The sequence below is a fragment of the Anneissia japonica genome, unplaced genomic scaffold, assembly GCF_011630105.1.
Source record: "Anneissia japonica isolate Jap-2015-1 unplaced genomic scaffold, ASM1163010v1 scaffold1696_len571195_cov180, whole genome shotgun sequence".
Taxonomy (NCBI): domain Eukaryota; kingdom Metazoa; phylum Echinodermata; class Crinoidea; order Comatulida; family Comatulidae; genus Anneissia; species Anneissia japonica.
This window is the reverse complement of record NW_022695941.1, coordinates 377,764-390,844: the sequence shown is the minus strand read 5'-3', so window position 1 is coordinate 390,844 and position 13,081 is coordinate 377,764. Positions and strand designations below refer to the sequence as shown.

General features: G+C 35.3%; 2 protein-coding genes across 2 annotated transcripts in view; one reads left to right on the top strand and one right to left on the bottom strand.

Moving 5' to 3' along the window:
- LOC117101641 overlaps positions 1-3,711 on the top strand; it is a 7,870-nt gene extending 4,159 nt beyond the window's left edge. Inside the window, exons 4-5 of the mRNA XM_033241656.1 lie at positions 584-832; positions 2,168-3,711. Of these exons, the coding sequence (XP_033097547.1) occupies positions 584-832; positions 2,168-2,188 (270 nt within the window). The 3' untranslated portion in view covers positions 2,189-3,711. The remainder of the gene's footprint in view (positions 1-583; positions 833-2,167) is intronic.
- A 258-nt stretch (positions 3,712-3,969) lies between these two features.
- LOC117101640 overlaps positions 3,970-13,081 on the bottom strand; it is a 31,669-nt gene continuing 22,557 nt past the window's right edge. Inside the window, exons 2-6 of the mRNA XM_033241655.1 lie at positions 11,267-11,303; positions 9,981-10,080; positions 9,173-9,319; positions 8,535-8,700; positions 3,970-8,251 (exon numbers count right to left, since the gene is read on the bottom strand). Coding sequence (XP_033097546.1) covers positions 7,919-8,251; positions 8,535-8,700; positions 9,173-9,319; positions 9,981-10,080; positions 11,267-11,303 — 783 coding nt within the window. The 3' untranslated portion in view covers positions 3,970-7,918. The remainder of the gene's footprint in view (positions 8,252-8,534; positions 8,701-9,172; positions 9,320-9,980; positions 10,081-11,266; positions 11,304-13,081) is intronic.

Sequence of the window (13,081 nt, the reverse complement as noted above, 5' to 3'; positions counted from 1 at the left end):
TTGGGAGCAGCTTAGCTCAGTCGGCTAATCTGGCGGTCTTGGAGATCTCTAGGTCCCCGGTTCAATTCCCATCGCTGCCTCTCCTTGTGTTTCAGCTGGAGGGCTGACATATAAGTTACAATAGCGCACCGTCTTTCGGATGAGACGTTAAAGCCGTTGGTCCCGTGTGCATTTATGGCCCATGTGCACGTTGAAGAACGCAATACACTCTTCGGAAAAAAGTAGGGGATTGTCTCCCGGTGTACTGCCCAATCACCACCAGAAACCACCATTAAAAATAAGTCTTCTTCTAGACTTTCGTGGGCTATCCTTGGTGATTACACCGAATAAATCCAATCCAATCCAATTCAAAGCATCCGGTATATTCTGATTTCCCTTCATTCTTTTTTAAAGTGTCCTCTTAATATATCTTATAACATCGATTACATAGTGGTTGGTAGAAAGAATTTCATTTTCGGTTAATAGCCATGGAAATGTGTTATATGTTTAGACAATTTTGCAAATCATAACGAAACCCTGAGAGTCTCAGCCAATTTCGCAGTTGAACATTTTTGTTCACTTTTATTCTTCATGTCTTTGACAGGGTGTACGGGGACTAGTATGTTTCACACTTCTTTCCGTGGTCACAATGGTCGCAAGCATCGCCCTGATCGGCTGGCAGCTCTGGGAGAATGACTACTTTGTTAGTAAGGACGAATTTAAAAACGGTGATTCTACTGACTGGACATTAACGATCGCCCTTTTCGCAGTAGTGAGTTTTGTTGGATTGCTGGTAGTCATAGCAAGCACACTGATTGGCTGTATTGGATGCAGATGTTCTGAAAGTTCTGAAGTAAGTACCTGAGCCAAAGAACTTTAAATAGCAGAAGAATGAGCTGCTCCGCGCATTTGTATTAAAATTGATGGAACATCCGCCCTCCCGCGAGCGGGTAAAATTTGACCGTTTTACTAAGTGGAGAAATACAGGAAACAAACGAACCAGAGCCTTTATTATTGCTATATAGCGCCGCCGCGCGGACGGGGTAAAATTGCTCTCCGTGTACCCACAATACCCTGCGAACGGATGTTCCACTATATTGGGAAGATGCTCTATTTATAATCTTTGCCTGAGCTAATATAATTTTAAAAGTTTTTTGTATGTATTTCTAACCAAGTATTTGCTTTAAATTTATTTCCCCAGCTAATTAACACCATTATACATATACTGTTTGATTTCTAGCAAACAGACCTATAACAGGTGTCTGCTAAAGTAAGCTAATGCTTTAATACATTTAAGTAAACAATTAAATATTTGATTTTGATTAATTTGTGTATTATATTTGGCCTAAGTTATTAGCTTGAAAATTTGGAACAAATTTGTTTTTACCTATGAATAAGACTATTGGAGCCCAGCATACCACCTTGTGTACAGTATCTGTGAATACATGGCTACATAGAGAGAGAGTGACGCTGACCCAAGTACGGCTCATGTAATTTAATTGTTTCTGGTTCTTAAATTTCATTGTTCTTTTGTCTGTTATATTTTTGACTTCTTGTGGAGGGGGCCATGAGCGTTTTCTTTAAACGGATACCGGCGCTTTAAAAGTTTTCATTATTATTATTACTGTATTATTATTATTATTATTATTATTAATATTATTATTATTATTACTGTATTATTATTATTATTATTATTATTATTATTACTATTATTATTACTATTACTATTATTAATTATTATTATTATTATTTTTATTATTATTATTTTTATTATTATTATTATTATTATTATTATTATTGCTAATATTGTGGTCTTTGAATAGAACCATATATCCAATGATAATTTGTAGTAAAACGACAGTAAATCAATTTATTGCTGTGATCTGCATCTCATTAGAATAATTAATTTTGATAAATAAAAATGTTTTAATTAAACATAATCAATGTACAAAAAAAATTTTGGAATGGAAATTATTATTAAAAATTGTGGCATGTTCGGCACATGTTGACGAAAAACGGCATAGCGCCCTCTTTCGGGCAAAGCATTACCGTTGATATTCAGCATAGGCCTACTTATTTATGAATAGAACAAACCAATGCCATATCTATCTTATATCTATTTTATGATTTTTTAAATTGCATTATTATAGATAATAAGTGAACATGATAAAATTTTTCTCTCTTTCAGCTTATATCCGCGGTCATTTAAGTTGCGAAATACCGTAGATTATGTATGTCACTGCTACACCGTCTTCCAAAACTCCCGAGACACGAGCCTTCATGAACGACGACTTAGACCCATGAAAATTAGGGCATTAAGGTAAAAGTTCGCCATAAAGAATAAAATAAAATGCAAAAAAAAAAAAAAAATCAAAAAATCTAAGTCGTACCTGTAGGCCTACCGGTAAAATAAATTATTGCAATATGGAACAAAGTTAAGTATAGGCATAATAATCAATAATAGGATCTAGTACCACTAGAATCATATTGGTTGAGGGTTCACTAAGCTGTGTTTACAGTGGTTCATAAATAAATATTTTACTATTTACCAATCGTTAACATAGTAACTTAGCTAAGCTAATTTAGGCCTACTTCCATAAATGTTTAAAGGATATGTGGTGGGGTGAGGCGGGGGTGTTTTTCAAAGGTATAGCATGGTAATTAATCGATAAATCACATACAAAATTTGGTATGAAATAATACCTCTATAAATCGATAAATACAGATCCACACATACATACTGTATGTAGTGCTATTTAAAGTTTTAAGAAAGGGTGGTTCGTTGTGCTTATGAGTTTTGATATAGGCCTACAGTATTTATTCGAATGTTGAGATGGGTTGATGAGGGTCGTTTATTCAAGGGAGGCGTTTATTATAATATAATCAAATAAACGCCCCTTAATTTTACTGTAAATGTGGAACTGTAACCCACATAATTACCGCCAAATTGTGTTTTTGCGTGACCATAAACCAGCTGGTGATCCTAACCAGCCAGGATAAAAAAAATGTAATTCTACTGGAGTAGAATGTGCTGAGAAATGATATTGCTTCCATTAGATTTGTTTTCAGTCATTTAGGGGGTGGGGCGTTTATTCGAGCAAAAAAAATAAACACCTCGGGGCGTTCGAGGGAGGCGTCTATTCCAAAAAAAGGACTCTAGAGGAGGAGATTATTTGAAGAAGGGGGGGGGGGGGGAGAGTTCATTCAAAGCGAAACTTGTAATTATGAAATGTAATGCCTGTGGGTCAATCGACTTGACCTACAGGGGGGTAGGCCTATGAACCAAAATATCACCTAACGCCTCCAGTCAGGGAGGGGAAATCTTGGTGGTGATCAATGGTGGTTTAGATTAATAACGATTATGCTCTTAGACCACAGTCAGAAAAGGCCTAACTTTAGTGGATCGGATTTTTTTTCAAAGTTGAGTCCAACCAAGTGCTTCTTGTCCGACGGGGTAATTCTGTGAGTTTGGATTCCATGTAAAAATTAAGTATTTATAATTGAAATTTCTTTTTAAAGGATCACAATAGAAGTGTATAAAAAATAATAACCTCACACGTTCACTACGAAGTTCGTCAAGGTACGTTCAAATTGTAAAGTACGGTTCAGTAGTTTGTATACGTCTAAGCCTAGGTTACAAGCAATGTTGTTATTAGGCCTACTTATGCAAAGGTCTATAATACTGTATATTATTCGCATCCAATCGGAATGAATGAATGGATGTACAGTTAATCATTATCGCATTGTTTCACTGATTTATATATAAAATATTTAAAATATTGAAGATAGTAATATTGTGTATATATTATTGATTGTATGTAATCCACCATAAAATAACAACTGTGAGTATGCATATGTCACCTGCTTTGATTGGTAAATCATCACTGAAAAATATGTAAAAGAAATTAAATAAAAAAATACTACACGATAGTGTAATAATGTTATATAAACAATATTGGAATGACATTAAAAATCAAGCATTGGAGACGCTTTGCTGTAACACTGAGACGAGACAATTTAATATCGTGTATACAGGGTTAACTATACATTCACAAGACGAAGTTGATGCTGATATACGGTAACGTTACTAATCTACGATTACTTAGAATTGGCCAATTGCTGTTCCCTAACTGATGCCGTCAATATATAATGAGTCCGACTAAAGCTGAATGAAAAATAACAAGACCAAAATGATTGATTTGTGGGAGATTTTAAATCGTTCCCAGCATTCATAGGCTTCATATTCCTCACAACATTTGTTGAACTTTAAACTGCTTACCTAAAATTATCATATACAGTAAATTTTTCTTGATGTTTTATTTGTCAATATCATAAAAACTATTCTAAAATGCCAACGTAACGAGTAGGACAGTATGATCTTAGTTTAAGGTTGAGATAAATTCAACTCCTTTGCACACCAACACAAAATGGGCTCCCGATATTTGAAGCGTTCTGTAACCATATCAGCGCCCGATCACCAACATTTATAGGAGGGTTTTATCGGCTTATTTACACGCCATCCAAAGCTTGCCATACTAAGCAAACGGGCGGATTATTAACTGCATTGGTCTTTTAGAAAGACTTACAGTTTAATTTTTAAGAAAAAAACTGTTGAAATTCACTAGGCACACTTAACAAGAAAATACAGTAAAGTGCATTGATCCTTCATCCAAATACTCTCACACACACGATCAGAAATGTGATAAAACGATCCACGAATAATACGCAGAAAACGCTGTCTTCGTGTTGATATGTTTAGCTTTATATATTACTACCCTGTAACACCATAGAGGTAGCTATCCATCTCAAATTACAAGTATCGAAATATGGTTTATCGGGTTTGAGTCAAATACAGCACTGAGTTTCACATTTTCATGAGAAACACCGCGATAGCCTTAATTGTTTCGATATTGCATCAGCTCTTTACGCTATTGACATTCTTCCAACTACTATGTAGCCTTGCGCAGGACTCTTAAAAGCATAATTTGAAATTACAGTAGGCCTATAATATCCCCGCCCTTCATTATACATTTGAGTTTGTTTTATCTTAAAACTCTACCAATCATAGCAGTATTCGATTTAATAAACACGAATCATGCTTTTTTCCCGATCTTTAGCGCATTTTCTATGTACACTGCGGCGTTATTTGGAATGAACGTTTCTTAACAGAAGCCTAATACAAAGGAAAACAGCACAGTAGTAGGGCCTATATATTTCTAAAAAAAATAAGATTATTTTCTTGAAATTGATCTAGTTCTAGAAGCACCAACGAATAGTAGAAGCACAACTGAAATAAAATGGAAGAAAAATTGCTTAAAGTAGGCTCAGAATAAAACAAGACATTGATCGAATATGAGCGTGCGCAGAAGCGCAAAAGCATAGTTACTGCCTAGGCCTATCAAAGAGGATTTGTTTTGAGCGTGAAGTAATTTTGACGCATCTTCAGTGTCGACTTGTCCCGCTGTTCATCTCACAACCATTATTACTACACTACACTAGCTTACGACGTAGTAAGGACTAAACTTGCTATCACTACATATAAGGCTACCTCACTGTATATACATTCACTTATCTAATAAAGAACCAATAACTTACACTAATAAACGTCTTGAAAAAACGTTTAAATTTACGTTTTACTGTGAATCCCACTGGTTTACAGAGTTACTGTAGTTTGATTATGACGTCACTTTAACATAATGAAGAAATACGTACAATAATATTAAAGCTTCCTCAACACATCGCTGAAAATTGTAGAAAAAGAAATCCGATAAACATTGTGAAAAATGGATGCAAATATTGAACAAAAACATCCGTGACCAAATGCATTCATAACATCGGAAAGGCGTTGCTGTACATTCCGCGATCAAATCACTTGGAGCGGAAAATAGAAATTAAAAATGACACACCAAGTTTCTTACGCCTCCTAATGTAACAATTTCTACCATGCAAAACTTATATAACTACGCAACATTTATGGTCCAGCAACATTTGCTTATGTAGACGTCTGTAGTCACATTTTCCCATTGTAAATTTATACCTAGGCCCTATGTCTACTTGTACAACAGTAAAAATATTTGGTTTGATGCCAATATCAAAATGTAGTAATATTGTATATCTCGTGTAAAAAAATATACAAGCAAATAAAAAGAACTGCATAATACGCATTGATAGTTGTAGCAAGAAAAAAGTCCATTCGCCAACAAAGTGTTTTAGTAACTTATTTCCATACGTTTAACAATCATTCTTTCTCCATTCTTCACCTTCAAATCCTTATCAATCAACTAGTCGACATCTTGTCGTAAAAAATAACACAAGCGCATACAAATTATGAACATCCCCTGTGTCCGAATAAACTGGAAAATAAATTGCATTATTAAAAACAGGAAGACAGAGACAGAGCTACAACTGAAACTAAACACGGTTTTCTTTTACAAATTATTTACCGTGCAAAACTTTCTAGTATTTTTATCTTTTCATTTCTTCTGAAGGCTACAAAAAATTTAGATAACATTTTAAAAGAAACAACGTTCAAAAAATGATACTCATTCCATGCATTTTAAAATGCCATAATTCTACTCGCTATACACTTTACAACAATAGTACTTGTTCGTGCCCTCATGTGACAGTTTTAAAGGAGGATCCACGGTAAACTACGAACAAATAACCTCTACATACTTCATTATCCAATAACACAGTTCTGCAATGTGCTGATATCATTGTTGGTATAAGATCACCATGGTAATGTTAAACGCATATGGAACGTTCAAAGAGAATGAAAGACTGGACATACAATGGAAGATTACAGCTCTTATCTTAGGTTACTTAATGGTTGTAATGGGAATGTGATGTTTACTTGGTCACAACTACTGTACTTCTTAATTTATTATTTCGTGTCTAATTGGCGTAGATAATACAGTACATCAAAAGTGAACACAATCCACTCACACCAAACAAGACGAAACTAAATCCGTTCTATCTCTGTCAAACTGAAACGCAATTGTTTGTATTTTTACAATTTCTTTAAGAAGTTTAAACCTTAATATCTTAAACAGTTACGCCTAATGATTGGCTGAACATGAGTAATAATATCTCGAAATAAGTTAACACCGAGCAGACGCATGTTATTCTTTACGGCTAATTCTGAGGCCTACCTCCGCTTACACCATGCGTCCCAGATGGGTGATATTTTGGTACGCGCAAGCGTACTACTATGAGAAAATGTCTGTTGCTTACGAATCATTTTCTACTAGCTGCAAAAAACACTCATTTCGTCTATCTTCCAAGTTAAAAAAAAAAAAGACTTGCAGCTATCGAATTACATTACGTAGAAACCCTAACAAAGTAGGTTTTTATATGCAAATTAATAGAAACCAAATTGCAAAGCCTATTGTAATGTAGGCATATACTGTTACAGCAAATACTGATATGGAAAAATAACTGATAAATTAAATACAAATTAAAGAAAATATTATGATTTTTACACTACAGCTAATAACATGACTGTTTCTAATTTAGTCATCGGCATTATATATATATCATGTAATAATTGCTTGAATTGTACCGTATTAAAATTTATGAGGTCAACAAAAAACAATATTGTTGGTATTATTCATATTTTTTTTATTTATATTGATTATTGTAATACTATAAAGACAAAAGAACTGTAACAAAATCGACAATTATGCTGATGACAAGAAAACACATATCGACAGTATTTCAGAAGTCTCGTAGCACGACTAACTTGGACATACAATCAAGAAATAAAAATATCGAACCTTCCAACTCACAAATTTAATATAATAATTAATCCGCTTGTGGATTTATCAACAGCCTATATGTTGGTCATTGGATTATTCGGGACCTCCTTGCATTAATGAATCGTTATCGTAATGATTACAGAAGACCCTATGCCAAGCCTGTTCTACAAATTACAGCATAGCTACGATGCTTCTTTGGCAGCTTCCTCGGTCTTCTCCTCTTTCTTTTCCTCCGCATCTCCGTTAGTTTCTGCCTTGGGAGCCTCCTCTGCCTTTGTTTCTTCTTTCTCTCCGTTCTGTTCAGGAGTTTCCTCTTTCTTTTCCTCTTCTTTCTTCTCTGGTTCGGCGGCAGCTTCTTCTGTCTCTTCCTTCTTCTCGCCATCTTTGGCTTCGGCCTTATCACCTTCTTCCTTGCCGTTTTCAGCGGCAGCAGCAGCAGCGGCGGCGGCAGCTGCAGCATCTGCTTCTTTTTGCTTCTCAGCTGCTGCGGCAGCTGCAGCAGCTTTCTTCAAGAACTGTAGGATGAAAATAAAAAAGTGGGATTAAGTGATGATTGCCACAATAATTTCCTGTTGTTTCATCAAAATCACTCCTGGCAGTATTTATACTTCATACTGATTATAACAATTTCACCTTCTAATCATTAGCAAACTTTTTCCAACAATAATCATCATCACCACTAATAATCATTACCAATCACCATCATCACCTTTGCCGTCACCAAGTTCTTCACGTACCAACACCACAACCATCCTCCCCATTATCGCCCTACTAGGGTAATAAAATTTACAAACATACGCTTGATAAATCATCGAACAAGTTAGCCGGGTAGATATTATTCATTTTGTGTAGAATAGCCTTCGGTATCCAGCCCTTCATGTTGATTTGATTGACAACAATAACTTGGCTAGAGTTCTCATCCTCACCGGCCTTTACCACCATTCCACCGTACAATAGCTCAGCCCTGCAATAAAACACATGACAAATAATTAATGAAAATATGATATATGATGATAGTAATGAAGAGGATGATGGTGATGATGATGATAGTGGTGATGAAGAGGATGATGGTGATTGTGATGATGATGGTGATGAAGGGGATGATGGTGATTGTGCGATGAAGAGGATGATAGTGATGGTGTGAAGAGAATGATGCTGATGGTGATGATGATAGTGACGAAGAGGATGATGGTGATGATGATAGTAATGAAGAGGATGATGGTGATGATGATGGTAGTGGTGATGAAGAGGATGATGGTGATGAAGAGGATGATAGTGATGGTGATGGTGATGAAGAGGATGATGATGATGATTTTGGTGGGAATGATGGTGGTGGTGATAATGATAACAAGGACGATATTACGATGACGGCAATGACCAAAATGATGATAGTAAAAGATGGTGATATGATGACAAACAGTACGAGCAGATCTCACCTTGTAATCGTGGTTTTGGTAGGAGGTTTAGTTGGGTGGTTGCAGGGTTTAAACACGTAAGCATTCTGCTTCGGCTCTTCGGATTTCTTCGCTGCAACACACTGCACTAGGTCACGGTTCGTGTATGGTGGAGGCAGCTTGATAAGGCTAAAAAGATGATAAATTACATTAGAAAATAAATAGGCCTATATGACGTCATTCAAAGTGGCTATATTTGGATCAGATATGTAGTAGGGCAAACCAGGGAGTGGATCATTTCATGCAGATTTAGGGCTAAATGTCTGAATCTGATAAATGTTTTTTTTTTCTTTAGATGTTTCGTTTAAATGTGTATTTGTTGTCTGCATTGGTCTGTATCTACAGACCTTGACCTGGATTTGATGTGTCTTCTTTTTACTTGAGATTGAATAAAGATGATTTGCACTCATAACTCATTAATAACATTAAAAAAAATGTTGGTAATAATTGAAACACAGTGCTTTTAAGTGTCAATTTTTTGATGTTATTTTTCACAAAGTAATTGGTAATTAAGAGTGTATTTTTTTTTTTTATAAATTGTGTAAATATTTCGTGTTTTCAGCCTCTGGGCTGATCTTTGTGAATGTTTTATAACTGAATAAATAAATAAAATATATAAATGTTGATTATACTTCAGGCCACAATGGGGGATATGGTACTTCAGGGACAATATTGACATGATGACGCTAAACATAGATAAGTGAAATCTGATAGATTGAAACTCAAAAAATGGTGATTTTGAGGAGCGTATATGGATACTATGAGAAAGATGTTCAGATTCAATACGCACGTGTACAAAATTCTAAAATCTTCATTTGTTTCCAGAACTTCAGATTGTACTTTCTTGTTCCATTTTTTCCGCTCGTCAAGATCCGTAAACAGTTCCACGGCTGTCAAGAATAAAATCGATAACAACATTAACAATAATAATATCAATTAATAATAATTCATAATCAATAATATTTGATAAATTGCTTCGGGCAGCTGCTTAACCTGTGACAATAATAAAGCACAACCCTGACATTCGAGGACGTACTTGCTGTATCACTGAGGAAATTGAACTTCTTTCTGGTAAACCAAGAAATTCTTGACCTTGAATTTACCCTGAACCGTAGGAGGACTTAGAGTGCAGAGCTCATTTGTCCCTCTTGTGTCATCTTATCGGGCGAAACCAACTCTTATCAAACCCGGACTTTACACAATTTACTGTCGAGAAACAGGATTGGATTGGATTTATTCGGTGTAAACACCAAGAATAGCCCACGAAAGTCTAGAAGAAGATTTATTTCCAGTGAGGTCCTCCTGGTGATGATTGGGCAGTACACCGGGAGACAACCCCTACTCTTTTCCGAAGAGTGCACTGCGTTCTTTAACGTGCACACGGGACCAATGACCTAAACGTGTCATCTGAAAGACGGTGCGCTATTTTAACTTGTATTTCAGCCCTCCAACTGAAACACAAGGAGTGGCAGCGATGGGAATTGAACCGGGGATCTGGAGATCCCCACGGTTCAGTGCAGATCTCCAATCTCTGAGCGGATGCATTTATTTCTGATTGGTTTAGATTTGCGTAATTTTAAGGAATGGCCTGTTCTTTCGTATAACTTTACATAGGCCTATCGACAAATATCAAATCAATCCTATCAATGTTATGTATTATTTTATACGTTTGAATATTATCAGTACGCTTTATTCTATAAGTTAATGTAGGTAATCCCCCCACCCCCGACGGACGTCTTGGTCCGTTTTCAACGAATCTTCATCAGACATAAATGATGAAATCATTTAAGCTTGTATCACTGATACTTTCAGGCATTGATAGGGAACTAGGATAGGCGTGTTCATCTTAATTTGACAAAGAAATGGGAACAGCGCCCCCTAGAAACTAAATAAGTCAAGTTTCTGCCAATGTCAGTATACCAGCTGCCACAGTAATAATGAACGCCATAAGGGCCCTAATAACATTTGTTTAGTTTAAAAAATGGAAAATCTTAGTTTATATTCCTTTTTTATTTGAATTAAAAGTAAGAATAATTTGATTTAATATATCAAGTAAACATGTATTTTTGTACTTACCTCGGTCAAACGAAACCCCGGACAAATCGAAAACACCCTGAAAGAACAATTAAAATTAAACCACATTAATTGAGAAGTCATTTACATAATAGTCCAAATAAAATGTATGCATACAATACCAATGTGTATAGGTTAACCAATAATAATTATTAATGTTAGCCGTCTTTCATCGAAAGACAAAGTTTTCCTGATGGATGCGTCACCAACAAGTTAAATAATAATGCCGTAATTAAATCTTTTCATAAGGACCTGTCAACCAATTTGAACAATTATTTATATTTTTATAATATAGGGTACCGTAAGCTATTTAGAAAAGAATTCCCCTTTTCCATTTTGCAGGCTTTTATTTGGTCGTTCTCTTTAAGGTTTTAGTCAAAAGGGCAATCAGCAAATTTTTGTTTTACATGGCTTCTAACATGAGAAGCAATATATTCATTTCAAGGCATTTAATGCTAACCATATCTGGCAACAAAATATAACCTTCATATTTGACCTCATAACGTTTAATTAACAACTATAAATCATCATCACGTGCCGGGTTACGAGTTAAATTTTTGTGTTGATCCAATATCATTATGATCAAGCCCGTGTGTTTATTGCTTTTATGAATAATAAAATAAGTTTTAGATTTTATAAAGAGGGCTTGTACTAGGCAATTCACGATGTCTAACGCCATATATTGTAGAAGCGGTTGGCGCATCGGTTGTGGCTTGGACTCCCAACCTCGAGGTCGGGGGTTCGAAACTCTCACTGTGCAAATCGCTTGTGTCCTTGGGCAAAGGCTCTTTATCTACGGTTGCCTCTCTCCACCCAGGAGTACAAGTGGGTACCTGGTAGGTTCCAACACAACTGAGCTGATTATTAGCCACAATATGGAATAAAAATATAATTTAACTTAATAATTTAATTTGGTGTTCAATGTGTTCCATATGTATTTGATCCAATGACCGGGGTAGTAATGTGAAGCGCTTAGAGGCTTTGTTAAGGCATTAAGCGCTATATAAGAACGACATATTATTATTATATATCATAGGCCAAATTAAGAGTTCCATCTCAAAGAATTACATTAAGGAATAGAAATATGACCCTGAAAAATTATATATTTTCTACTTTCCGCAGGCTCTCAAAACAAAAATGTGTGAAAATCGGGCAATTATGAAGATGCACGGTTGACGGTCTCCTTGGTGTTTGTAAATTGGCCTTTGTGAATCTGTACTTATTATCATACAATACTCACCGCAGATCATAACTGTGAGAAAATATATGCTAAACAGCTCATTGTATTATTATTATTCTTCGATATTGCACTCGGTCGCTGGGCAAACGGTTTAGCCATCCGAGTATAACTTGTCTAATTAGGCCATATCCCTACAGGATAATTTACTGACAGAAGGTAGACCTAGACCTATGTATAAATAATTAATGAAGCCAGGAAAAATATTAGTTTTCTAAAATAAACGAGGCAAAACTATGAAAGCTTGAAAAATACACCGCGTTCGATAGTGAAAACAGTACAGTTTTGCGGATTGGAGACACGAAGATGTAAACAGATAGACCAAAGTTAAGAACATGTAATTTATGGAAAGGTAAAGTAGATGATCAAAAAACAAAACAATGAAACCGAAACGCATCGAAATAGAAAAAGAAGTGGAGAAAAAAAATAGTCAAACGAATTGCATGACTAGAATAATAACATTAACACCATCTGACCAGCAAATATCAATAATAATCAGCCTATTTGCATACATTAATAATAATAACGACAATGACAGTAATAATGACAATAATAATGATGATAATAATATTAATAATAAT